At 43.5% G+C, this 25,507-nt stretch overlaps 1 protein-coding gene across 4 annotated transcripts in view; it reads right to left on the reverse strand.

Moving 5' to 3' along the window:
• The window catches only part of DCX (doublecortin), a 109,908-nt gene that overhangs the window by 29,119 nt on the left and 55,282 nt on the right, over nucleotides 1-25,507 (reverse strand). For 2 of the 4 annotated variants that reach the window (XM_034781166.1, XM_034781167.1), the window contains exons 4-5: nucleotides 9,051-9,153; nucleotides 4,937-5,059 (exon numbers count right to left, since the gene is read on the reverse strand). In XM_034781166.1, the coding sequence (XP_034637057.1) occupies nucleotides 4,937-5,059; nucleotides 9,051-9,153 (226 nt within the window). Of the gene's footprint in view, nucleotides 1-4,921; nucleotides 5,060-9,050; nucleotides 9,154-25,507 lie in introns of all 4 variants that reach the window. The other 2 variants (XM_034781165.1, XM_034781164.1) reach the window with 1 other exon arrangement.

A 25,507-nucleotide genomic window follows, 5' to 3' on the forward strand; every position in this document is an offset into this window, starting at 1 on the left:
CTGTACCAGCTTACTTTCACCTCTGCCCCAGACCTACTTGCTCTTATCAGCTCCATGAATCTTGCTTTCCCTCTATACTGAGGGACAGCAATCTGGGAGACTGTTGGACGATTGTGGTGAAAGGTTGGGCCGTCATCTGGCTCACGGAAAACAAGGACAAGGAAAAAGGTTCTACAGAAGTACATTCTGAATTGCTAACAATTTGATACATTCAGTGGATTAGCTCACATTGCCATGATAATATGTGAGAAACCAGCAGTGTCAAAGCAACAAGGAAGTTCAGTCTGAGACTCAGAGGGAAATGACCCATCATATGGCAACAGTCTGCTCAATGTTGGGAACAGCCACTGTATCAAAAGAGAAATGACACAGGCAGCACTCAGAAGTTAAATGTACAGGCCTGCCACAACTCTATCAGTGAGAGGGAAGAAGGGACACCCTAGGAGATACAAAGCTTGCTCTCATCAGTAGAATGTGATTATTGGTTCTCAGACACCCTGTGCCTCTGTGACAATCCAATATTTGTCCTCTGGAGAAGGAAAGGAACATAAGAACATAAGAACGGCCGTACCGGCTCAGATCAAAGGTTCATCTAGCCCAGTATCCTGTCTACCGACAGTGGCCAATGCTAGGTGCCCCAGAGGGAGTGGACCAACAGTCAATGATCAAGTGATCTCTCTCCTGCCATCCATCTCCATCCTCTGACAAACAGAGGCTAGGGACACCATTCCTTACCCATCCTGGCTAATAGCCATTAATGGCCTTAACCACCATGAATTTATCCAGTTCTCTTTTAAACGCTGTTATAGTCCTAGCCTGGTTCATGGAAAAGCTTGGTTCATAAGGAATATGGCTGGTTACCTACTGAATATTTTGAGGTGATTCCTTATTGTAATGAATGTTAGTTCTAGTTCCTGGCATCAGTGACTACACACACAAAAAGATTGAACATCTCAGAGATATTGCAAAAGGATGAAAACCTTGAAGCGAATAGACAGTCTCATTACAATGAATAAGAAGTGGCCTGGAACCAAGACAACTCAGGTAGCTATTGTTACAGTTAATGGGAAAACAAGATTGAATATGTCTGGTAAAGAAAGGGAGAGCACGAGTGTGCTAAGAAAATAGTTTGGCCTCTTCCTATAGATTAGCTAACTCATTGTTGGAGGATACATTGAGGAGGTGGGATTTGGATGCCTCTAGATCAGGGGTAGGCAACCTCTGGCACGCGTGCCGAAGGCGGCACGTGAGCTGATTTTCAGTGGCACTCACTCTGTCCGGGTCCTGGCCACCGGTCCGGGGGGCTCTCCATTTTAATTTAATTTTAAATGAAGCATCTTAAACATTTTAAAAACCTTATTTACTTTACATACAACAATAGTTTAGTTATATATTATAGACTTATAGAAAGAGACCTTCTAAAAACGTTAAAATGTATGACTGGCACCCAAAAACTTAAATTAGAGTGAATAAATGAAGACTCAGCATACCACTTCTGAAAGGTTGCTGACCCCTGCTCTAGATAGAGCCCTCATTTTGGAGGGAACTGAGTCATTCATGGTGCATCCAGGGTGTGTCTAGACTGAAGGAGACAGAGTTTTCTGAAGAGAAACTTCCTCTGGCAGAAGGCAACAACGTGCCAGCAATTCCTGTTCTACTTCTAAGACCAGCTAACCTGGATCGTTGCAGCAGCAAGCGGCCACGATCGGGGTCATGGCCCTTCCATGCACAAGCCTGATGCTTGTTTTTAATGACAAGTGTTCAATTGAAGGATTTTTTTTATCATTGTTAATTTGAGGGGGGGGGTTGGGGCATGAGATCTGATCATGTACATAGTTGGGTGAGACTCTGCAAGCGTTGCTATAATAAAAACTCCCAAAGCAGAGCAGAATAATCAGTACATTCCAAGTCACGTCAAGCTGACAGCAGCTATAATTAGGTTACTCAGAGACAGCCTTATATACCCGCCTTTTTATATTTTCGTAACTATTAACATGCAGCCATCCGCAAGCAGTTCTAACCGCAGAGACTGGAGCCAAGATAGCAAATATGCATCCAGTGTTTGGTGGTGCTCCAGGAAGGAATGCCGTAGGTCCAAATGCACCTGCATAATCTGACAATTTACCGCATACCAATGGATACATGACCATAGTGAATATGGGACAGACTGCAGGGTTGTCTCAGGTCAATGACAAATAAGGGCTTAACTTCAGCTTGGTTCTCTCTCCTTGAGTTTGAGGGAAGATAATGAGGTAGAGCTAGAGATTCCAGGCCAATCAATCAGTTACCCCAGCAGGAAGGCACAAAAATGACGGGCCAGGGGACAGAAGGAGAAGATACCTTTGAACATGAAGGATGCCACACACAGTCATTCCAGCGCTGGGACTTTTCTGAGCTTGTGAGACCCGTTTAGTTTTTTTGTCTATACTGCGCTCCGATTATACAGAGATAAAAACCATCTCAAAGCTTTTTCTGTGAATCTTTCCATGAGTTTTTCATTACGGATTACAGAGCACTGTGCAAGGATCGGAAGTATCACTACCCCCAAAAGAAGGGGAAAGGTTAAGTGATTTGCCCAAGGTCACAAACTAAGTCACTGGCACAGACAGGAATAGAACCCAGATCTCCAGATTCCCATACCTATGAATTATCCAGTGTACCACCACTGCTTCATGTGTAACAAATGCTTCCAAATCCTTAATGTGGGGAATATTTTATATATGTCAACACAGACAGATCAAAAGTGTTTCTAGGAACCAACAGTAGGGCAAGTGGACAACACTTTCAGGCTATCAAAGCTGCATCATCATTTTACTCAGATAAACTATGTGAGAACTCCATGAAAAGGGGTCAAAATCTTTTATTAATAAGGACCTTATTCGGCATCGTTTTTTGCTCATCTTGCTTGTCTCTGGTAATTTGGTACCACCAAGATCCAGCTGAGCCTATTGACTGTTTATGCAATAGAGTGTTCTCTCTCATGTACTGTGTGCGTAAAGTCTGACTTAGTCAGCACTGTAAAGCCAGAGCCTTTATTACAAACTCAATGGAACAGGAAGGCAAGATAATGTTCCTTTTTCTCTCCATCCTGACAAAACAACAAAGGATCTACTGATTACATTCACAGCACCAAACAGTTCAGCTATTTTTTTTTCTTATGAAACAGAACAGGCAACCATTTCTTTCCATATTGAGGACATGAAAATGTTAAAGGGTCACTGTCGAGAGGGATTAGAGGGATCTACTTGAAAGTTGTCTTTCATTGTTGGCCTTACCTCCAGACCATTTACTACCATATCCAGAAATGATAAGCAGTCCTAAATGTCCCACTTACTGATTTATATAATGCAAACAAACTACTGCATGTACCCTGTGTGACCCATCTGCAAAGCCATGATTCATCACTTTGTCCATACTGAGTTGCTCAGCAAGTAGGATATCAGCAATACAGAAGTTGCTACGTCATGTTGGACTGTTTGTCTATATAGTCTACAGTTCTGGTTCTGGAAGAGATTAAATTTAAATTTAATACCTGATCCTTTAGGGAAGGCTTAAGTAATATCCCATAATGCATTCAGGGCCTGATCCAAAGCCCAATGAAGTCAGAGTTTGTCCACTGACAAATACTTAGACAAATATAGTATGTGTTTGGGATTGTAGCAAGGGTATGGGCTACACCAAAACTGGTTTTAAGAAAAGCACGACGAATCAGGAAGGAAAGGAATATAATACGGGATCACCTTTTAGAGACAGAACAATTTTCAAACCATACAATTTTGACACTAGTCCCTTAATTTAACGTAGTATTCTTCTGTATTTTAAGAGCATCATAATAAAATAAATGAACGGCTTCTTGTGGAAAATATCATTAAAAACTAGTTATTAAAAGCTTTATTTCCAAAAAGCCTAAGATATTTCCAATGCAATGCAGTGGTCGGCTTTCTTTGGGCCAGTCACACACATTGAATTACGAGGCATAAAGGGGCTGGGAGAAGGAATAATGATTCTGGTCATGTATTCTATGAGGGTGGAAAGATTTTGTGCTCCCCTCTGGCACTTTGGGTAACCCTATTTAGACTGGACAGGCACCTTGGGACCTGCTTCTGAGGGAGGTCTGCCACTTTAATTAGAGTCCATTCCCTGCATCTCCTGGAGGAAGTATTCTGATGGATAATATTAACACCCTAGGCCCACTGTTCCTATAATATGATTTATAGGAAGTATCAGTTATCAGAGATGTAATGTTCAGGTTTGGCTTCAAATTGCACTAGGTACATATATACCCCTATCACAGGTGCGCTACATGGGCGGTTGCTAGACAACCTGCCAGTTTCTATCCTGGAGGGATAGAGGCATATCCCACACTACTGAAATATGAAAAGCTACTGTAGCAAATGAAGATTTCCATTTTATTTACTTCCAGCTCTGGGCAGGTGCCTCTGTATCATTTTAAGGAGTCTATGGCTGGCTTCTGCAATGGGCAAGGTTCTTAGTTTTCTTAAATAGGGATTAGACAGGCATATTTTCAGAATAATTATTAACACTCACATTGCACAGAGGTTATTTTAAATCAAAGTACATCTAAGAGAAAAAAACACCTACTCTGACAAAATTGGATCTCGCTATGCCTCAGTTCCCCATCTGTAAAATGGGAATAAATAATATTCCCTTTCTCTCACCTTCATTGTCTTGTCTATTCAAGACTGTAAGCTGTTTGGAGCAGGAGCTGTATCTTACTGCGTGTTTGTACAGGGGCTACAATAATGCATCTTAATCTTAATTGGAATCTTTAGACATTATCACAATGCAAATAAATAAAAATAACAGGAAATGCCTGAGGTCACTGTATCGAAAGATACATGGCATTTGTTTCCTTGTGTGGATGGAATCAATATTCATCCACCGGAAAACAATCACTCACCATCTTGATGGTTACCTGAATCAGCTGGAGACTTGCTCCGGCGCATGGGGGCTGGACTCTTTGCTGAGCTCTTCTGAGGGGTTGGGGATGACTTGCTGCCTGGAGTGGTCGGAGGATTCCCTTTCATTACACGGCACTCTAATAAAATAAATGACAAGCATATTTAGTTCTCTTATTGACTTTAATTGCCAGGGGCCCTTTACCCTGTGGAAAGCACTGAGGGCACAACCTGTGTATAATATTGTAAATCTAATGAAAGAAATACAAGACCACACAGCACTTCATATTTTCAATTTGCTTTACAAACACTGGGGAAGATTCAACACCTCTGAGCACAGGAGGCAGCTGGCATTCCCACGCAGCTATCAGATTCGCCCTGGGGGAGGGCAGCGTTAAAATCCAGCAGAGCTCGCTTGTCAGAGGTGCTGATTCAGTGCCTGCCTAGGTCAGTTTCATTCCCCTGGCAGAGTGGGGTTGCCAGGGGGTTGCTCTCAGGGGCGGCTCTATGTTTTTTTGCCGCCCCAAGCTTGGCAGGCAGGCGGCTTTCGGTGGCGCGCTTGTGGGCGGTCCGCTGGTCACGCAGATTCGGCGGCATGCCTGCGGGAGGTCCGCCAGTGCCATGCCATCGGCATCCCCACCACCGAATTGCTGCTGAAAGCCGCCTGCCTGCCGCCCTCACAGCAACCGGCAGGCCTCCCCCCGTGGCTTGCTGCCCCAGGCACGCGCTTGCTGTGCTGGTGCCTGGAGCCGCCCCTGTTTGCACTTCTACGCTCTTACTGCAGGCAAACTTACCACTGGCATGGCCCTACAGCCTCGGCTGTGCTAGTTTCCACTGGCTCACCCTAAGTGATGAATCGGGTCCATTAACTAATCTCTGTAGCACAATGGTCAGCGTGCACCGTGGGAAAAGTCCAAATAAAGAACAATTAATATGGCTCCTGGCCAGCTGAGACCAGGGTAAAAGGTGATAAAATGCAGCCCACACTAACCAGACCATGTGTAACAGCTATGGACAATGAGTGAAATTTACTCAGGTGCAGAAAACCAGCACAAGCCTCACTGAACCACTTAAAAAGAACAGGAGTACTTGTGGCACCTTAGAGACTAACAAATTTATTTATTTGTTAGTCTCTAAGGTGCCACAAGTACTCCGTTCTTTTTGCGGATACAGACTAACACGGCTGTTACTTTGAACCACTTAAGCCTCACTTATGGCCCTGCATTAAAGGCTTTAAGTGGGTGCATAGACCATCTGCACCAGAGAGAATTTCACCCAGCCTGAACAAACCCTCTTCTGTGACTTCTCCAAGCTGCAGTCTTTTGGGAGCTGCACCATTATGCAGATGTACAGAAATGAAGTCCTGTCTCCTGGGCACTCTGCCCATGCTCTTACACTCACAAGCAGATTACAGTCCAACTGTGTTTTCTTAAAAAATAAATGCGCAGGGTACAGAGGAAAATGTAAACACCATTTACGAAGGCTCCAAAGAGGCATAGAAATGCTACAAACCTTCACTGGAACTAGGATTTCAAGCATTCCAAATCTTGAACTCAGCAGTTACTTGAACTGAGAGGTACCTGGAAGTGTACTTCTCCACTTCTTAAAGTTATTAATTTCGTCCAAATGGGGGAAGATAAGAGGATTTCCCCTTTGTTAAATGCTGATTAGTTCAGCCCTGTGCCCTTAGACCTAGATCTTCTACATGGATACTCTTAAAAATGGACATTATGGTGGTTCTCCAATTTAAATCTCCCACATACAGCCCGTGTTTCCTGGGGAAAGCTCAGCTCAGCCAGCATTCGTTTGGATTTAAAATCCCCTTGACTGGATTCCCTAATGGAAATGAAATAAGGCAGCACACAGAAGATGAATGATTGGTCAACCGAAAACAAGTTGTCTGACCTAAATGTACATTATTTATTTATTTCTATATCAGAATATCTACAAAAATGTAATCGCCCTAAATTTTCCCCCTGGCTTGAAATGAGGCAGCCAGCCTCATTTTCTTTCTTCCAGACAGTTTGCTGGAAAGTTTGCTTTTGGGTCATGCAATATGATAAAAAAAGGAAATTATGCCAGTACTTTGCACTGTGCTCCAGGGATACCACACAAGGCTAATTAGAATTAGCAATGAACCTGTTCGCTCTGTTGTTTAATGCCATAAGATGCATAATATGCAAAACCTGTAAATTAGACATAGGAAGGTTTAATGTTTTTAAAAGAATATTAAGATGGTATCTTATAGATGGTATCTTATAGATGGCATTAAAGATGCACTGATCATGGCTCCATAGTTATAGCTGAGTTGATATATACATAAACGAAGGAAGGGATGGAAGGGGTTGCCATTAAAAGACAACAGTATTTCCCCATAATTGATAATGGAAATAACGGGGGATCTTATATGCCACTGTGTGATAACCATTGGCAAATATTGACATTTTAAAGGCAACCATTGTGTGTCTGGGTATCTAGACAGATACACACATGGAGAGAGGATGTAATCCTGACCCCACTGAAGTCAATGGCAGAACTCCCATTGTCTTCAATAGAGCTCGAATTTCATCCAGAGTTTTTAATTAGCTTGCTATAAGACTGGCTCTTTCAGCCTAAGATGCTGCTGCCAAGATCAGTGGGTTCACAAGAGACACAGCAATTCTGGAAGAGCAACAGGAACTCGACGGATGAACTTGTGACTGGCATTTTGGAGGGAAAAGATGACATACATCTTTCCTTGTACTACTTCTCAGCTTGTCTCTTGATGGCTCATCAGACAGGACCTAATGGCCAGCAATCTGAGTGCACATCTTCCAGCTGGAGAGGCAGACATGCCCGTGACAAAAGAGATTGTAATGAAAGACATTCATTTGCAAGACGTCAGGAAACACACTGATCCTGGATCCCTGTGTTGTGTGATTTATAACAGAGAGGGATGCGGGTGGAGAATGGGAAGATGGTGAGGGCGAAAGGAACACTGTCTGCTGAGCACCTGCAGCTCAGTGCCTCTGAAAATCAGGCCAGGCTTATTTTTGTTCAAAGACATCCAAACTGGAAACGTGTTCAGAATCCAGGGGCATCGGACCACAACGCTCGGCCTCCTTTCAAGTTGTTCTGCTAGGATTTCATCCAAGCTGTTTTATAGTATGGAGATCCCTCAGAGCTGCGTGAACTCCCGAATTTCAAGAAGAGCAGATCTCACTTGACTCTCATGCTGATATTGAATGCAAAGCACTGTTGGGATGCTAATGCTTTGTTGCATTTGTAGCATATAATAGCTCACAACTAAGGCTACACAGGATACCTGAATACCTCGGGCGTCTTGGGAAGCATCAAGTTGAAGTCTAGGGACCAAATGTTCTGCCCGTATAAATGGACAAAACTCCACGGAAGTCAGTAGAGTTGCACTAATTGACAGCAGCAGAGAATTTGGCCCTACAGGTGTGCAATCACTGGATAACTGCAAGCATCTATGACCGCTAGGGTAAATCCTACAATTAAGACGTGTATGTTCCTTGATATCATAGATTTCATATCTTCGTTTATCATTGATACCTACAGCACTATAAATGTGGCACTGCAGTTGGACTGGAGACAAACCGTGATGATAGATCACCCCCAAAAGGGATAGCAGGCTCTCAAATGTTCACCCCTTTTCAACTCTTACTCCTGTTTACAACCAACCACAGTAGACAGTGGAGGAACCTTAGCTCACAACTGCCTTAGCTCCCATTTCATACACACACACATACATCTTTCAAATACAAGAGTGGAGATCATTTTGTGAGTCTGTTTTTATTACTCGGGGATAGAGTAACTGATACTACGATCAACCATATGCATATAACTAGGAGGACATTTGCTAACAGATTATGTTGCTTTTCAATGAGTATAAAATATTAGTGCCTTTAATGAGTCCACCTATTCTGCCTTGTGGCAAATCAGTCAATGTCCATCAGATTACAATATTCACTGACTGTCCAATAAGCCAAAAGGATGTTAATGACTTGTGCTAAAAAAAAAAAAAAAAAAAAAAAAGGCAACAAAATACAAGCAACCTCAATCAAAGGGGTGGGGTGGAGGAAAAAAAGCCCAAGTAGACAGAGTAGAGATCAGAGCGTGAGATATTACCGTTTTCATCCAGAGAAAAGTCATCCTGTGCATAGCGGAATTTTTCCGGACCACAGGCAATAAACACATCATCATCCCCAAAGAAATCGTGGAGACAGGTCACCTACAGAGAGAACAAAGTCATTCATGTTATTTTTAACTGTTAACTCCGATGTTGCTCAGCTTTAATTGACACATGAGGGTACTGCCTGCCTCTCCTATTTTTTTTCCCCAGCACTAATTTGGGAAGCCTGTTGCACAACACACTGTGTACTCCAGGCAAATCAAGCATAAAACTATAATTAAAAAAAGAAAAAAAGAAACGCTTTGCAAAATGCAGTGACGTGTGACCTTTCCAATCTATGCAGGAGTGAACAAGCTATATTACTCATCATAATGATACAAATGTTCTTGGGCTACCTCTCAAATAAGAAGCAGGGGTGGTCCCTACAGGTTATTGATCCCCTCACTCGTGTTGATTAGTACCATCCTTCTCAGGCAGAGCCCACGAAATCAAAGGGACTACTTTGCAGAGCAAGGATCACAGAGTGGGACCCTGTGAGAATGAAATCGGGACTATGAGGTTTGAAAATGGGTGCAAATACTGATGGCTTAACTGTGCCATTGAGGTCTGGCCATAACAAGAGGCAAGGTGGAGGAGTGTCATCTCAGAGGCACCATTAGGAAGCATTCACCCAAGTGCCTCCACAGGTCCTAGGCACACAGAGACAGTGTCTTCCCTACTACACTACTTCGTGAGGTGTAGCTTATCCCACCTCTTTCCCCTCCCGCATACAGCATGTACATAGAAGAGGAGAGCAGAGAAATGGCCCCGCCCCAAAGCATAGAGGCTGGAATTCTGCCTGGCCCTTTTGTAGGCCAGACAAGTATGGGGAAAGTTCCTATCCTGCTCTGCGATAAGAGCCCAGCATAATCTGGCCTAGAGCTGGGAATTTGCCCCAGGACAGGTTGTGCTTCTGGGAAACATTGTGCCTCCTTGTGCCCCTCCTCCCCCCGCTTGACCACCCCGAATGTGGTGACATTAAGACAATATCACTATCACATCTTCTCCCATAGAACCCCAGCCAACTAGGGTGACCAGATGTCCCAATTTTATAAGGACAGTCCCAATTTTTGGGTCTTTTTCTTATATAGGCTCCTATTACCCCGCACCCTGTCCCGATTTTTCACACTTGCTGTCTGGTCACCCTACAGCCAACAAGGAGAGGGATAGCAAAGGGACAGGATGGAAAGAGTCAGCACGTGGTAAGCATGTGATGGGCAGTGAATTAAAGAAGATCATAAAAGGGAATTTCAAACGAGGGTGACCATTCTGCACTGCCCTCTCCCCATAGTTCAGTGATGGAGGGTCCATTCAACTGCAGAAGGTAATCACTTCCTCCCGACTTAAGGCAAATTGTGTTCTCAGGCTATAGATACCAAGGATGATGGGATACAGAGAGGAAAGACTGAGATGGACAGCAGAAACAATCATGTTTATAATGGCCTGAATATCTCACCTCTCTATTTTGCCATCCTAAATGGGTGGAAAGAAACATCTGGCAACAAATTATGCTCCAGATTCCCATCTCGCTTTTGTGGCCCTACAGAGCCAGGGAGGAATGGAAGCAATGCATCACCTTTGGGGGCTGCAGACCACAAATACAATCAGGGAAACAGACATCTGGGAGTTTAGGAAATAAAACAACCCAGGGCAAGCAACACACTGGCTGTTGCCGGGAGAGCACCCTGTGAGGGGTGAAGTGTGAAGAACAATCACAGTGGAAGATGGTCTTTAATTAAAGTGTTTTTGATAGGCAGGTAACTGTGATTCCCACCACTATTCCACCGATGACTGAGGTGGTATTGACAATCTGTACACAGAAGCAAGGTACTTTGCTGGCTGGCCACAAAATTAAAACACTTGCTGGAGGCAATGGAGAAAAATGCAGTGTGCAGCCTTTGGGGGAGTTCCAGACAAGATGTCACAGACCCCACTGTTAGGTTCTGGGAAGTATGTCATGGTGGCATCTCTGGTTCCAGAATGGGTTGTGCTCTATAGGGACATAAAGGTGAATCAGATTGGTTTCCCAGTCTTTTACCTCCTTGCCAAGCTAGGATTGGCCTGGCCATGGGAAAATAAAATACGAAGGGATGAAACTACCGTATATTGTTTTCTTCCTTGCTGTCTGTAAGATCACCTCCAGTCCTGGTGTGCGCATCAAGTGTAACTCATAGCAATGGCTACGTACGACCAGATTATGCCTTTTAGCCAAAGCCCTCAATAGTGGGAGGGTGAAGTCATGATGGGAGCAAGGGAGACATTTTGTCTACTGAGGCATGATGATGCCTGGAGCTCTTCCATGGGAGGCGAATGCCCATGGTGCCTCCTTTTAAGGGATGCAGCATGTGCTCTCCTCCATGGTTGGCCAGCTCTGTGAGCATGGCTCTGATTTCACAGGCCCTTTGGGTGGCTAGTGCCCTGGAGGCACTATCAGAGGGAGTAGTACCTGTGCGTAGCAGAACAGAGGAAATGCACCTGTGGCTGGCCCCTGCACTGGAGAGGGGGGCATTACACCCTGCTCCTCACTCGATGGGCACCGACACACGGGCCAGCCACAATCTGCCTTTGAATACAATGTTGGCACACAAAGGTATCTACAGTTTCCATTTTGAGTGAAAAAAGTCAGCGGGTGCCAGTTTGTTAACCCTGAGTGCCCTTCTCCCAACCCACCCGTGACTTCGCGATGCGCAGTCCAGTGCCCGGAACCCTAGTCCAACAATCTCCATAAAGCTCCCATAGACACTGATGGCTCTGTTCATTTCAACAGGGCTATGAGAAATCTTTCCGAGTTACGAAAAGTTTATCATATCTCCGCATGAGGTGAATACAGCTAGATGTCCTTGTTACTTGGCAGGCTGGTAACTTTACCCTTTCTACAGAACAATCATGTTGTACACCGAGCTCGCCTGTAACCAGGTGCTCTTATCACCATTTGTCTCATCTTCCCTCACCCACTCCCCTTCTAGTGTTGGTTAGATATGGAAATTGTGGCTTGTTTCACATTAGATTGTAACATCCTCCTGACATGGATATTAGCTTCCCGTGTCCGGCACCTAACACAGTGGAGCCTCAATGGGATTGAGGCCCATAGGTGCTGCCGCAATATGAACCACAAGCAATAGTGCTCTTTTAAAAGAGGGATGCTCTCTTTTGCTCTTGCATCTGCAGCTAGAGTTGTGACAGCTTAATTGCATAGTTACAGTGAAATACGGGATGTGATTACACAGTAACAGCGAAATCACTATGTTCATGGAGACTCCCCTGGAATCAGGGGTAATTACACAGTAACGTGTGCTAATACTATTGTGTTATCTCTTGGTAAGTGCAGTTAATTGGAGTCATCATTGTGCAACCACTAGTGGAAAATGTGTACATGAGGACACTTGGGAGAGAATCTTATAGAGTCAGACCGGTCATCAACATCTTGCCCTTCTTTTCACCTGGCCTTGTGGCATATTGGCAAGTGTTCTTCTGAGGCAAAATTGGATGATGATACTCTTCCACCATTGCAAGATGCCTTGAGAACTTGGATGAAGTGCAAAGTAATCTTCTTATTGTTCTAAAGGGAGAAATGTTAACAGGGAGACTTCGGGACACCGTAGCACACCAAAAATATAGAGAAATAAAGTGGTGAGTAATCCAGGATGAACCTGTTTATAAAGGGATTAGTGCCCCTTTGAGAATCATGAAGGCAGCTCTAGCTCTTTTTCTCTCTCTCTCTGCCTTTTCCTCACGCTGGAACTTTGTTGGCCGGATGTTCCCAAAGTCAACTAAACTAGCCATCTTTGGGTAAGTAGTGTGCAGGCAAGGAAAGAACTAAATTAGAACATCCCTCAAAATTGTCATACTGGGGTAGCCATCAGCATCCGCTCTGAGTGAGGGTGAGCTCAGCAGCATGAAAATACATCTGCTAGAAATGGGAAAACATTTAAAACATTTTCAAAAAATTCAATTTCCATTTGTCACCAGAATTTTCCGGCCAGCTCTAACGTGTGCTGTGATTTTGATACAGAAGGCTGTAGATTGGCAGCTGATGGCTCCTGTTTTGGCATGTCTGTGTCATTGATGATGCAGTCTTTATCGTCTGCATGTAAATTTGAAGGGTCCACAAAATGCGTTGAATAGATTGGAGATCAACTTCCTGGAATAGTTCATCCCTATGCACACTGATCTATTTGAACTAGACTGAAAAAGTTAATTTCAAGCTTTAAAAAATCAAAATGTAAAAAGGGCTTTCAGCTATTCTAATAAGATTCAGCATTGCACACTGGTTATTACATCTAAGTACAGTAGGAACCTGCTGTAGTTAGGGTTGCAAAGCAGTTGTTAGTACAAGCTTCTGTTTTCACACACACGGCTTCCAAAACCCTAACCTTTAGGGCGAATGGCTTCTATCGTGGGTTTTGATCTGAAGTAGAATTTGCTTGGCAAATTCTCAGCAATCCCTTTCTCCCATGTTTGATTAAAGCTGGGTTGCAAATGGTAACGATTATTTTTAGACCAGTTTTCAGCAAAAAAAGGATGGCGTTTGAAACTTGAGACTTGAATATAGCCCTCATTAAGGTCTAGAGTCTCTGCTTGGCTGGAAAATAATTGGGTTTGATTTAATTCCGATATCACCGTCTGAATACTTAGGATTAAGTATGTGCAGTAGAAAATGTACTTAGGTCTGAGGGGCACACTTAAAAATAGATGCACTGTGCAGCTAGTTGGGAGTGTACTGGTTCATTCAAACCATTTATAAGCACTGTTGCCAAAGCCTTCCAGATGAGATCAGGGAAAGTTCAAACTGCTTTTACTCTCTTCATGTCATCCTGCAAGCCAAACACTTTTGCTATAGGATTCCCCACAAAAAGAAAAAAAAAACCACTCAGAAGTAATAGACTGATATTCAACCTGAAGCACGATTGACTATTAACATCATGCACAAAATCAGAGGCCTTGATCATGCTCAGAGCAGGATGGAGAGCTGGTTTCCCCCTGCAACTCATCACCCAGAGTCAGCTTGCAGTGCATATTAATTCCTGTACCAGTAATTAGGTAGAGGGGGGGGGAGAGAGAAAGAGGAGGCAGTATGGCACAAAGAATTTAGATGATCCACTGGTTGAGCTTCTAAATTGCACAAGCCATTTACCTCTACATTTGCTTTTACTCCCTTTTTCCCTATTTTAATTTTTTCCTTAAATACCCAAAGGAAATTAATTGTAAAAAAATCTATCATAATGCCATGATAAGGTTGCAAGATCCAGGTCTCATAAGGTTAGGAGATTCCAAAAGTTAACTCCTATGCAATGCCAATGCAGCCAAGTTTCACATATTCCCTTATAATATGTAGTACAGGGATCGGCAACCTTTGGCACGCAACCTGCCAGGGAAATCCGCTGGCGGGCTGGGATGGTTTGTTTACCTGCAGCATCTACAGGTTCAGCCCATCGCAGCTCCCACTGGCCGTGGTTCACCGTTCCAGGCCAATGGGGGCTGCAGGAAGCGGCATGGGCCAAGGGATGTGCTGGCTGCTTCCTGCAGCCCCCTTTGGCCTGGAACAGTGAACGATGGCCAGTGGGAGCTGTGATAGGCCGAACCTGTGGACACTGCAGGTAAACAAACTGTCCCAGCCCGTCAGCAGCTTTCCCTGACAGGCCATGTGCTAAAGGTTGCTGTTTCCTGGTGTAGTATTTCCTATTTCTCTTTCACTTATTAAATATAACTCTTAACCTAGTAACTTTGTTATAAATGTATGCCCTAAAGTACAGCAGATGTGCAATGTGGCCACATTGAAATTGTTTTCAGTAACCTTAACTTTTGAAATTTGCTGACTTTTGAGTGCTTGATCTTACAACTTCACACAGATACAAAAGACATCCCTAGGGACATGAGACCAGAATACCTAGCCAGGCAAACAATAGTCTATGCTGCACTCCTGGCATTTCCAGGATGAATTCTGCTTTTCTGAATTGCACCTGAAGCTCATGATGGGTAATGCAGATCTACTCCACCCTCAAGGCAGGGTTGTTGCTGACTCAGATGAGAGATCCTTTAAATTGCATTAATGATATTTTTATTTTTTGCATTTAATTATAAAGTCACATTATGGATCTTATTGTCTCCTTTCTTACAATGTCCTGTTTATTTCAGTTTCTTGGTGAAACTAATAAATATTTCAGGTCCCTTGTATGCCAAGCAGCATGAATCATTTATAAAGTTTGCTTTCCACTTAGGTTTACTTTAATCAGTTGTTCTGATTATATTTGATAATTAGTTGAGAACACCATGGAAATCCCAGGAGAAAGTAAACGCCAACAAAAATTTATCCCAACAGATAGCTTGAAAATCATTAATTGTTCTAAATGCTGCATTATGCTGCTAGCTATGAATTTATTAAGGCATGATGCAGAAAACTGTTAACAGCTTGCTAGTTTAAGGACCAAGCTGCTAGCTGAAATATGTTGATATTGATAACGCCATTATAATGAAATAGTGACAATGCTATCAAAAGCCACGAGGCCAGTAAGATTTTATTGTTAACATTAAATTTCAATGGTTTTCTGTGCAGTAGGTAAAAATGAATTCTGCAGTAGATAGAAAAATAACTTGCTTTCGTGTGTGCGTGTTTTTAAAGGAAAGCAATACATATAATGCTTCCATCAAAATGTAAATTAAAAGGACACAGTTGACTTTAAAAAAGATCATACTGCAAAGAAACATTTACTCTTTGTGTTTCTCCCAGCTTAGGTAATAAAAGCGAATGAGGTCAATTTTACCAGTTTTGTTTATAATCAGTTTCACTCTCCAGGTCTTAGTACTGTAGTGTTTGGGTTGCAAATCCTGTGTACAAATGTTTATTCATTATGAAGTAATTGTTTCTATTGGATTTCATAGAAACATTTTTATTGGTCCAGTTTCTGTGGGAGCTTTTTTAAAAAAACTTGATTTTACATAATCTAAAATTTGGAACAAATTGTTGTTGGCAGCATGTCCCTTTAAAGAGTCAATAATGATATATTCATTCTCCCCACCCCCCCAATAGAATTGCATTTAGAAAAAATTGTGCTCACTAGCTCTTTACTGATGCACCACTGCGTAAGTAGAATTCATTTCTTATTGGTACGCTCAGGGCCGGCTCCCCAAGCAGCCAAAACAAAAACAAAAACAAAACAAAACAAAAAACAAGCCGCGATCGCGATCTGCGGCGGCAATTCGGCGGGAGGTCCTTCACTCCCAGGCGGAGTGAGGGACCGTCCGCCGAATTGCTGTCAAATACCTGGACGTGCCGCCCCTCTCTGGAGCGGCCGCCCCAAGCACCTGCTTGAGAAGCTGGTGCCTGGAGCCGGCCCTGGGAACGCTGCACTCATGGGAGGGACACAAAGGGGGGGCACATGACTTCTCCATATGACCCACCCACGTGACTCCTTCCCACCCCGCCCCCAGCGCTCTCCCCATCCCTTCCCCATGATCCACATCCATCTCATGTTACCTTGTGCCGGAGACTTCTGAACCGCAGGGCTCTCCGGAACCGCAGTGGCAAAAGGAACAGAATGTGGGGCCACCGGAGGACAGGGCTGGGGGTGTTGGGAGCTGTACAATTGTGCTGGAGGAACTGGCCCCACAGAATATCAGGATTGGAAGGGACCTCAGGAGGTCATCTAGTCCAACCCCCTGCTCAAAGCAGGACCAATCCCCAGACAGATTTTTACCCCAGTTCCCTAAATGGCCCCCTCAAGAATTGAACTCACAACCCTGGGGCTAGCAGGCCAATGCTCAAACCACTGAGCTATCCCTCCCCCTCATGTTCTGCTCCTCCTGTGTCTTTCCAGTATGGACTACCGGCTATAAAAATCTTACTGACACAGCGTACCGAACCAAACCACCGTACTTGCGCCACTGCTGATAGGCATCTTTGCATGACAGTGTTCTTTGTTTATAAGATTCCTATTTTATTGAGACTCAATCCTGCTCTCCTTCCTCAGGGAAAATGCTCAGCAACAGTTATTGGATCAAATCAGGGCCCAGATCACTCCCCTAAGTTCTGTGCACGGAGGCTCTGAGAGACACTGCAATCCCACGCAATATCTTTGGGAACTATATTGTATTCCATTTATGTATCAAAGGGAGGTAAAACAGGAGAGAATACAGGCTATACCTGTATAAGGGGTATGTTTTATTGTCTTCCAGGAGGTGGCAGTTTGTATTTTAAAACTATAACTCAATAGCAATTGAAATAAATAAGAGGAACATAAACATTACGTTATATTCTCCCTGGCTTTAACAATGTGGCTTCATTTAAAAGTCTAAGTCATTTACCAATGCAATACCCTGCTGTGCTTTAAAATGGGCTTCTGATTAACCAGCACCTCCTGTTTCCTTTAGCACTCTGCAGTCATACAGATTATCTGCATGATTAATTGGGTGACCTCACTGTCATTCTGAAGCTATTACAAACATCAACAGCAACAGCAACTTATCTTTCTTAAATCCACTTTTTACAATTTGCTGTGTATTGATAAATCTCTAGTGATCTCATAGCTGGCACTTTAGTTAGAGACCTCTAGTATTGAATTGCCCCATACTGTCTTCCAGGAACATGGCTAGATGTAACACCTCTTTGAAAAGGAATATATCACAGGGGAGGATTAACTGAACTCTATCTTCTTCTCATTCTGGATATATTATTTTGGCAGAGGTTCTTGTACTTCACCAGTGGAGCCAAAAGTGTTCTTGACATACTGTGAATGGTCAGTCCTTGTAACACGCAATTATTCATAACACCATCTTTAAGTCTAGGATTTATGCGTAGCAGCCTCCAAGCTTCAATCTCTTCCTGATTTGAGTTAACATATGAGAATATGAGCCATATAAAGTCTTCAGCGTGCTCCAAGTATGGATGCAAAGAAATTTTAGAATAGCACAGAACTGTCATTTTGGGAACCTTGTTATCACAAGAGGTCTTAGGCAGAATCTCTTAACTAACTTGTTGAGTCTGCACACGTCTAAGCATAAGACCTTGTAATGGGTTTCTTCTTCCTTTTCCAATTTTATTCCAGATGGTCCTCAATTATAGGGTCTTTCTTACCCGCATTCAGATCTTTCCTGTTGAATACTTTAAAAGGAAGAAAGGAAGGAGATCTTGGCATTTAGGAAGATTCAGCAACCCCCATGTCTCTGGAGTTGTGAGGTTTCTGAGAAACTGGACTTCAAGAGAGATGTTATTCTGAGCTATCCATCTACTTTCCTCTGACTGTCACCAGTCTTCCACTTGGAAAACGTCTTTATTCATTTGAGGTAGTTTATGGCCAGAAGAGGAGGAGAATTTCTCCTTTTGTCTTTCAATGGAACCTCTTTTAAGGCAATAGAGAATTATGGATGAATCCACACAAGTGAAATTGTACTACTGAGAGCAGAACTAGGGTCTCTAGCTGCTTTAATTAGTATTAAGAAATTCAACATCTCAAAATTGTTAGCTTAGCTGAAGAGTAATGGCTTATTTCAGAGGATTGCAAACTTAGCTCTTCTCTCACCACTTGGTCAGTTAGGTATTAGGGGACGTAGATAAAGAGAATGGACTAGTGCCTGCGTCGGGGGTCAATGTAACTAAGCTTGATTAAAGTATAACAAGGACTTAAGGGCCTTGTTTGTGAAATAGCATCTTTGATGTTTGATAGGAGTGTGTTTATTTCAGAAGTGGGAAACTGAAGTCCTAATTACAAAGGCAGCTTCTCTCTACAATTAAATCAACTGTGTGTGTGCACAATCAAAGCCAGGCGCATAGTACAGAAACAATACACATGAAGACTTGTTCTTTTGTTATGCCAGACCCACAGTGAGACCTAACAAGGTCAGATGTCAGAGTGAATATCAGAGAATACCATAAGTACCTAACTGATTTAAAATGTGTCACTTTCTCTTTTCCTCAAAACCACTGAGTGCCTGTTTAGAAACAGAGCTTTTAGAAGATTTAAGGGGTTATTATGATGTAATGGAAAATGAAGAAGTTGACAATGGAATGTGCAAGCACTTAATATACTTTTTGAAACAGTCCACAGATATTAACACAAACCCAAAATAGACATTACAAAGTGATTTACATTTTATTAGATGTTTAGGTTTAATCATTTTAAATTTAAATATGCACACACACACTCAGTAGATTCCACATGTACATTTACAAAACCAGACTTACTCATCTGCCATTAGGGAAAACACTGCACACAAAGTTTAGGCAATGGAAAAATGGAATAATCTTTTTCTCATATGGAAAATTCTAAATGAAAATACCAATACCTTTTTAGAAAATAGGTGAAATTAAATCTTGGGGCCAGATCCTGCTTGCACTGAAGTCAATGAGAGCAGGCTAGGACCATTTGGGAGAACTCCTGACTCTACAGAAGTCAATGGCAAAACTCCCATGGACTTTAATGGAACCAGAATTCATACTTTATCTTTAAAGTTAGAAATAAATAATACTTGAAATTTAGTAACAGCATCTTTAAACACCTGAACAAATGTAGGAGTTGAGGGGTTATAAGGAAGTACAATCAGGTCAGAGATCTTACATTTAACTGTGACCTTAAAACTAGAGGTGTGCCTGTAAATTATAAACATGTTATCAGCTATTCATGTTCGTACAGGCTCACGTCTGTTATTTATGCATACCCAATGCTAAGGGGTTATGTGCAATTACCCTATCTCTGGGGATGTCTTCCCCAAACTGCCCATCACACAGGAGGAACATCCCTGCTGCTACACCTTTGCCTCTTTTCTGTGCCAGGCCTGCCCTGAATACCCATATGACAGGATCGTGGTCCTGCCTTCTCCCTACCCCCTTTGGGGCAGTGTGTGCACTAAAGGAAATAGGGAGGAAGTTGTCCCTGCATTCTGATTTCAGAGACTGCAATCTTTTCCCCCCAAAACAGCCTGAAGTGGGAGTTTTGGGGTTTTTTTTAAATTAGGCAGTGAAAATCTCAGCCTCTCACGTTTACAGGGTGTGAGTTTTCATTTATGCCTGGATTCTGGGGGTAACAAAAATAGTCTTCTTTTGGGGCAGGAGTTAGTCTTTAGGTTCTTTCCTTACTTCTTGGTTGGTTCATTTTAACTGGAAAATATCTTGCAGTTCTAGCAATTTATATTATGATTCTCCCTTTCAGTCAGTGTGGTTCAGGTGTTTTCTTCAATATGTTATGGGAGTCTGTATTAACCAATGGAATTTTTAGATTATATTCGCATATTTCTAAAACAATCATATCTTTTTTTTTTATCAGTGATGAAAACACATCTTGGGAATGAAATAAAAGAATATTCTATGGATTTTAAAGGACCATATTCTGACACTCTTGCTCATGCTGAACAGTAGCGTATTTCATGAGTAGTTCCATTAAAGCCAGTCGGACAATTTGTGGACTAAGTGGTGACTCAGTTGGAGTAAGAACATCAAAATCTGGCCACAAGTTATTACGTGGGACCAATTCTGCAACATTTACTTGCACTCAATAGGTATTACTCACACAGGTACACTTGCTGAAGTCACAGACTATTTGCATGAACACGTGTTACTCTATGAAAGGACCTTTAGTATTTAAGTCCTGGCACTGTATCAATTTTAAACAAAATAGATTGAAACCTGGCCATTAGCCAAGCTGCTCAATATCTACATGAAATTGAATTCAACGTGTCTGGTGAACTTTTGGTGCCTCCAAAACATGAGAAATCCAATTAGCCACTGTCAGAACGGTTAGTTTGCTCTCTCAATACCATATACACGTGGCCTATGGGTAAGACAGTTCGGAATGCTGGAGGAGTTTAGGACATATAGAAGAAGCTAGTTTTCGTGTTTAAAAGAATATACAATTCAGAAAAGATATGCAGGTCTATATTCATCATCTATCACTCCAGTGTCATCCCAGAGGGTAGGAGAGCATCTAAATAGAGCCCTGCGCAGATACAAAATCTTTATCGCATCTGATCCACGATCCTCCAACATAGTCCATGGGTTCAAAGCAGACATCCACAGATTCGCAGAGCTTTAACTATAAAGAAACCTCTGCTCCAGTGACAGAGCCCATGTAAACAGAAATCTGAGGTGGGCAGGAGACATGCCATAGCAGCGAGAAAGAGGAGTTTCCAGCACAGATTGGCACACTAAGAGTAGCGTTTCTGAATCCTGGGGCCTTTTCAAGTGTTCTTCCTGGTTGTCTCCCCTCCCCACACTTGTAAGGGAACAAGTTGTTATTAAATATAAAAGAACAACATCAGAGGCTTCTGACATAGCATAAGTATGTGGCCCAAAGCAAGTGACACAGCTTGAAGTGATGGCAATGAAAACAAGGACACAATGAATCTCCTCTCTTCCCAAGCTGGGGATGAAAACACTGTGGGGCTGCTATTTCTATTTGATGTGATTTCCAGCAAAGAGTCTATAAAATCCATTGCTGTAGCTGATCCCATTGTGCATGCTTCAGAAAAAGAAAAAAAAAAGAAAAAAAGACTTTTGTACAGCTGTGTGTTTGTTTCTCTTTCATGCTATGGCAAAGGTGCTGATTGATGGTGGACAATTCGGGTAAATAGTTAATCGTGTTAAAAGAACAACATAGGTAGTATTACATAGCACTCCAGATCCTCCATGTGCCGAATGAACAGCAGCCAACAAATCCCTATACGGTAGGGGAACATTATCCCTGTTCTACTGATGAAGAAAGAGGCTAAGGGCTAGACTGTGGGTTTATCACTAGCACAGTGTAAGAGGCAGTACATAGTTTCATTCACCCAAGTGCAGACCATGGACCAAGTTATAACTCAGACTCACCCTTTGATCTTGTTTCCCACTTGATGCAGGGGAGAAGCAGCCCTTTACCTAGTCCATATTATTCCCCCTTCCATGCTGCACCACTGAGACTGGTAGGGCCAAGGTTCTGCACATTTCCTGCCCCTGCCTGCCCACTTCCAGCCAGTCAACTGTCCTCTGGAAGCTGCTCCTCCTCTCTACGTGTGGACAGAATTGGGTGAATAGTCTTCTTCTAAATTACTTGCTCAAGGCCACACAGGAGTTCTTGGCTCCCAGTCCCTGTCTTAATTCATCCGATATACTGTCTCCTTAAAAGAAAAGACTAACTCCAGGTAATTATATCATGGTTCGTTCCTCCAGGTACTGAACACCACACCTGAATGTTTTTGGGTACAAATGGGTTAATCCACTACCTAGGAGCATTTCAGTTGTACTTGCACCTAACCATGTAGGTTGGGTATTTTAGTCTGGGCATATTTCTACTCAGCCCCCATCAGTGACTGTCGCCATTAAGCTGCTTTCACAATAGACACGTTTGATAAAAGACAGTGATTTTGTCAGTGATTTCAGTGGATCTATTCCTGTTCAAACAAGCCCATTCTTCTCAGCAGCTCTGTAGTGTGTAACCATGGAAACACCACCACATTGCCCATTACAGGCCAAATGCTGCCTTCAATCACACCCATGCAACCGCCTCAAAATGAAGAGGGGAAAGGGGGTACACACAGGTGTAAACAGGAGCAGGATTTGGCCCTACAACTTCTCTGCAAGGTGGGGTAAGAAGAGAAGAAGGGAGGGTGTGAGAGCAGGTAGTCCTGCAGCAATTTTTACATCTTGGATAATCACCCAAAGTCCCAAGGAAAACTGTTTAATGTGAATGGATGTTGGTTTCTGTACGATATGTGGAACTGTTTTGCTCAGTGTGACAGTCTCTCTTTAAATACCACACTGTGGTGAGTCCTGCTGACATCAGTAACTTTCTTCCAGAATACGTGCTGGGGAAAAACCAACGTCAGACGTGGCACTGTGATTATTATTATTGTTGTTGAATCAGGAGCATGTTTCACATCGAGAGCCCGATCCTGCTTCTGTGGAAAACAATGAGAGTTTTGCGACTGACTTCAAAGGCAGCAGGATTAGACCTGATTGCTTCTTCACTGAGAAAAAGATCAACTGCCTGTGTTAGTTACCACATGTTAGCTAACACATAGTAAGAACACATCCCTATTTTCCCTAGTGAAGATGCACTCTATAGTCTGATTGAAAGAAGCACCTTTTTCTCCCTAGTCTAGGCAAGTCTATTGACTTCATTTGGATTTATGCATGTACTTCGGTGATGTCCTGAACTGGAGTGTTTGCAGCTTTCCTGAATTGGGGATCTAACTCTCTAACTACCTAGGAATGTCTAAGGTCTGGTCTATACTACCCGCCTGAATCGGCGGGTAGAAATCGACCTCTCGGGGATCGATTTATCGCGTCCCGTTGGGACGCGACAATCGATCCCCGAATCGGCGCTCTAACTCCACCAGCGGAGGTGGTAGTAAGCGCCGCCGACAAAAAGCGGCAGAAGTCGATTTTGCCGCCGTCCTCACAACGGGGTAAGTCGGCTGCAATACATCGAATTCAGCTACGCTATTCACGTAGCTGAATTTGTGTATCTTAAATCGACTCCCCGCTGTAGTGTAGATGTACCCTAAGATAGTGTCTGCTATAGACACCATGTACAAGTATCAATTAATAGAAGCATCCATGTTGTCTGCCCTTCCCTGTCAATTCTGTTCAACACTTAGAAAATCTAAAATGCCTTCTTACCAAAGAGGAACTTGAGAAACTGATAATATTTTAGCTTCAATAGACATTAGGAGGAAAGGACACAATCCTAATCAAACCTGCTTTAAAAAAATAATCTTCAATTCACCTCAAACACCCTGGTGTTTCCCAGACCCAGTCTAACTTCACTCGCAGCCTATGGTCTGATGTCAGCCTAATCCTTAAAGAGTATAAAAATCGGCAGCCAGTTCAGTATCTAACTGACTTTTTAAGCAGAAGTGCTCTTATTCTCTTGCTAAAATACGCTGGAAGGGTTCGGAAAGACATTTTGACTGGTTAAATTTCAGTTTTCACACCAATCTGCATGACACTGTTAATTTGGGAGATCAGCTAAAACAGGCTCTTTTAAAAATCAAATCGTACCAGAGGCTTCATTAAATGTAGGAGAGAACAACAATTGCCATCTAGCCATTCTTTAAGTGAATTTAAATGTCTTCCTAAAAATACAGTTCTGAGCCTGGGGTTTGGGTTTGGCGAGCTTGCCTGAATTTATAGCAAATTCATTAGGGTGACCAACTTTTCAAAAGGCAAAAGCAGGACACATGCAGGAGCACGGCCCCCTCTGTGGCCCCGCCCCCTGCGCCTCTTCTTCCCCAAGCCCCACCCCTAGTTCCTCTTCTTCTCCTTGAGACCCTGCCCCCTGGCCAGGCCAGAAGCCAGAGCCAGGCCATGGTATGAGCCACCCAGGGAGCCCTGGGAGAGCAGCCCCTGGACTGTGTCTCTGCCCCCCAAGCAGGGGCGGCTCTATGGTTTCTGCCACCCCAAGCATAGCAGTCAGGCGGCTTTCAGTGGCACGCCTGCGGGCGGTCCGCTGGCCATGCGGATTCGGCGTCATGCCTGCGGGAGGTCCGCCAGTGCTGCGTCTTCAGCGTCCCCGCCGCCGAATTACTGCCAAAGCCACGGGACCTCCTGCAGATATGCCGCCGCAGGCAGCCTGACTGCCGCCCTCACAGCGACCGGCAGGCCGCCCCCCACGGCTTGCCGCCCCAGGCATGTGCTTGCTGCGCTGGTGCCTGGAGCCACTCCTGCCCCCAGGGTGTGCCACCCAGGCCAGGTGGAGGATCCAGGGCTGCCCACAGAAGCCCAGGCTCCCTGGGTGGCTCTTACCATGCTGACTCTGGCTTCTGGGGGGTGGGAGTTTGGGGGAGGAGAGGAGGAGTAAGGGCAGGGCCTTGTGGCAAGTAGTGGCTAAGGCCCACCTCAGCCCCCCACTCCCACTGGGAAGAGGCTGGTGCCGCCCCTGAGCCTCAGGCAGGTGTGGAGTGGCGCCGCAGGGAATCCGGGACAAATGGTATCCTAGAGTCATTCAGCCTGGGACTGGGACTTAAACTCTGCCTTTCGGGACTGTCCAGCCCAATTCAGGATGGGTGTTCAGCCTAAAATTCATATGTCCTTAGTATTGAAAGACCTTTTTTTTCCACCTAATTTCTGTTAATCTTCACATAAAGCTGTTAAAATATTTCTAATTAAAGTGGACCTTTTAAGTTCAGCTGACAGCTAACAGAGGAAGGGAGAATTCATCATTGTATCATGTGCAAAAAACACAATAGGATAGAAATTAACAACGTTAATCAGGCTAGGAGATAGAAATACTTCGCACAGACGTGCAGCGGGCCATGGATATAAGTGTCCTGAAGTTTCTCAAATGTAAATGTCTTTTTTTATTCTGAAATATGTCCCATCCCCTCTGTGTCTACAGGACCAGTGATACATTCTAGCTTAGTATGCAGTAATGTTAATGGAATAATTGATGCAGTACGACTGAAACAGACGATGTGTAAAATGGCAGGCTGCATAATTGTCTGGAGT

Source organism: Trachemys scripta, chromosome 9 (assembly GCF_013100865.1).
Source record: "Trachemys scripta elegans isolate TJP31775 chromosome 9, CAS_Tse_1.0, whole genome shotgun sequence".
NCBI classification, from domain to species: domain Eukaryota; kingdom Metazoa; phylum Chordata; order Testudines; family Emydidae; genus Trachemys; species Trachemys scripta.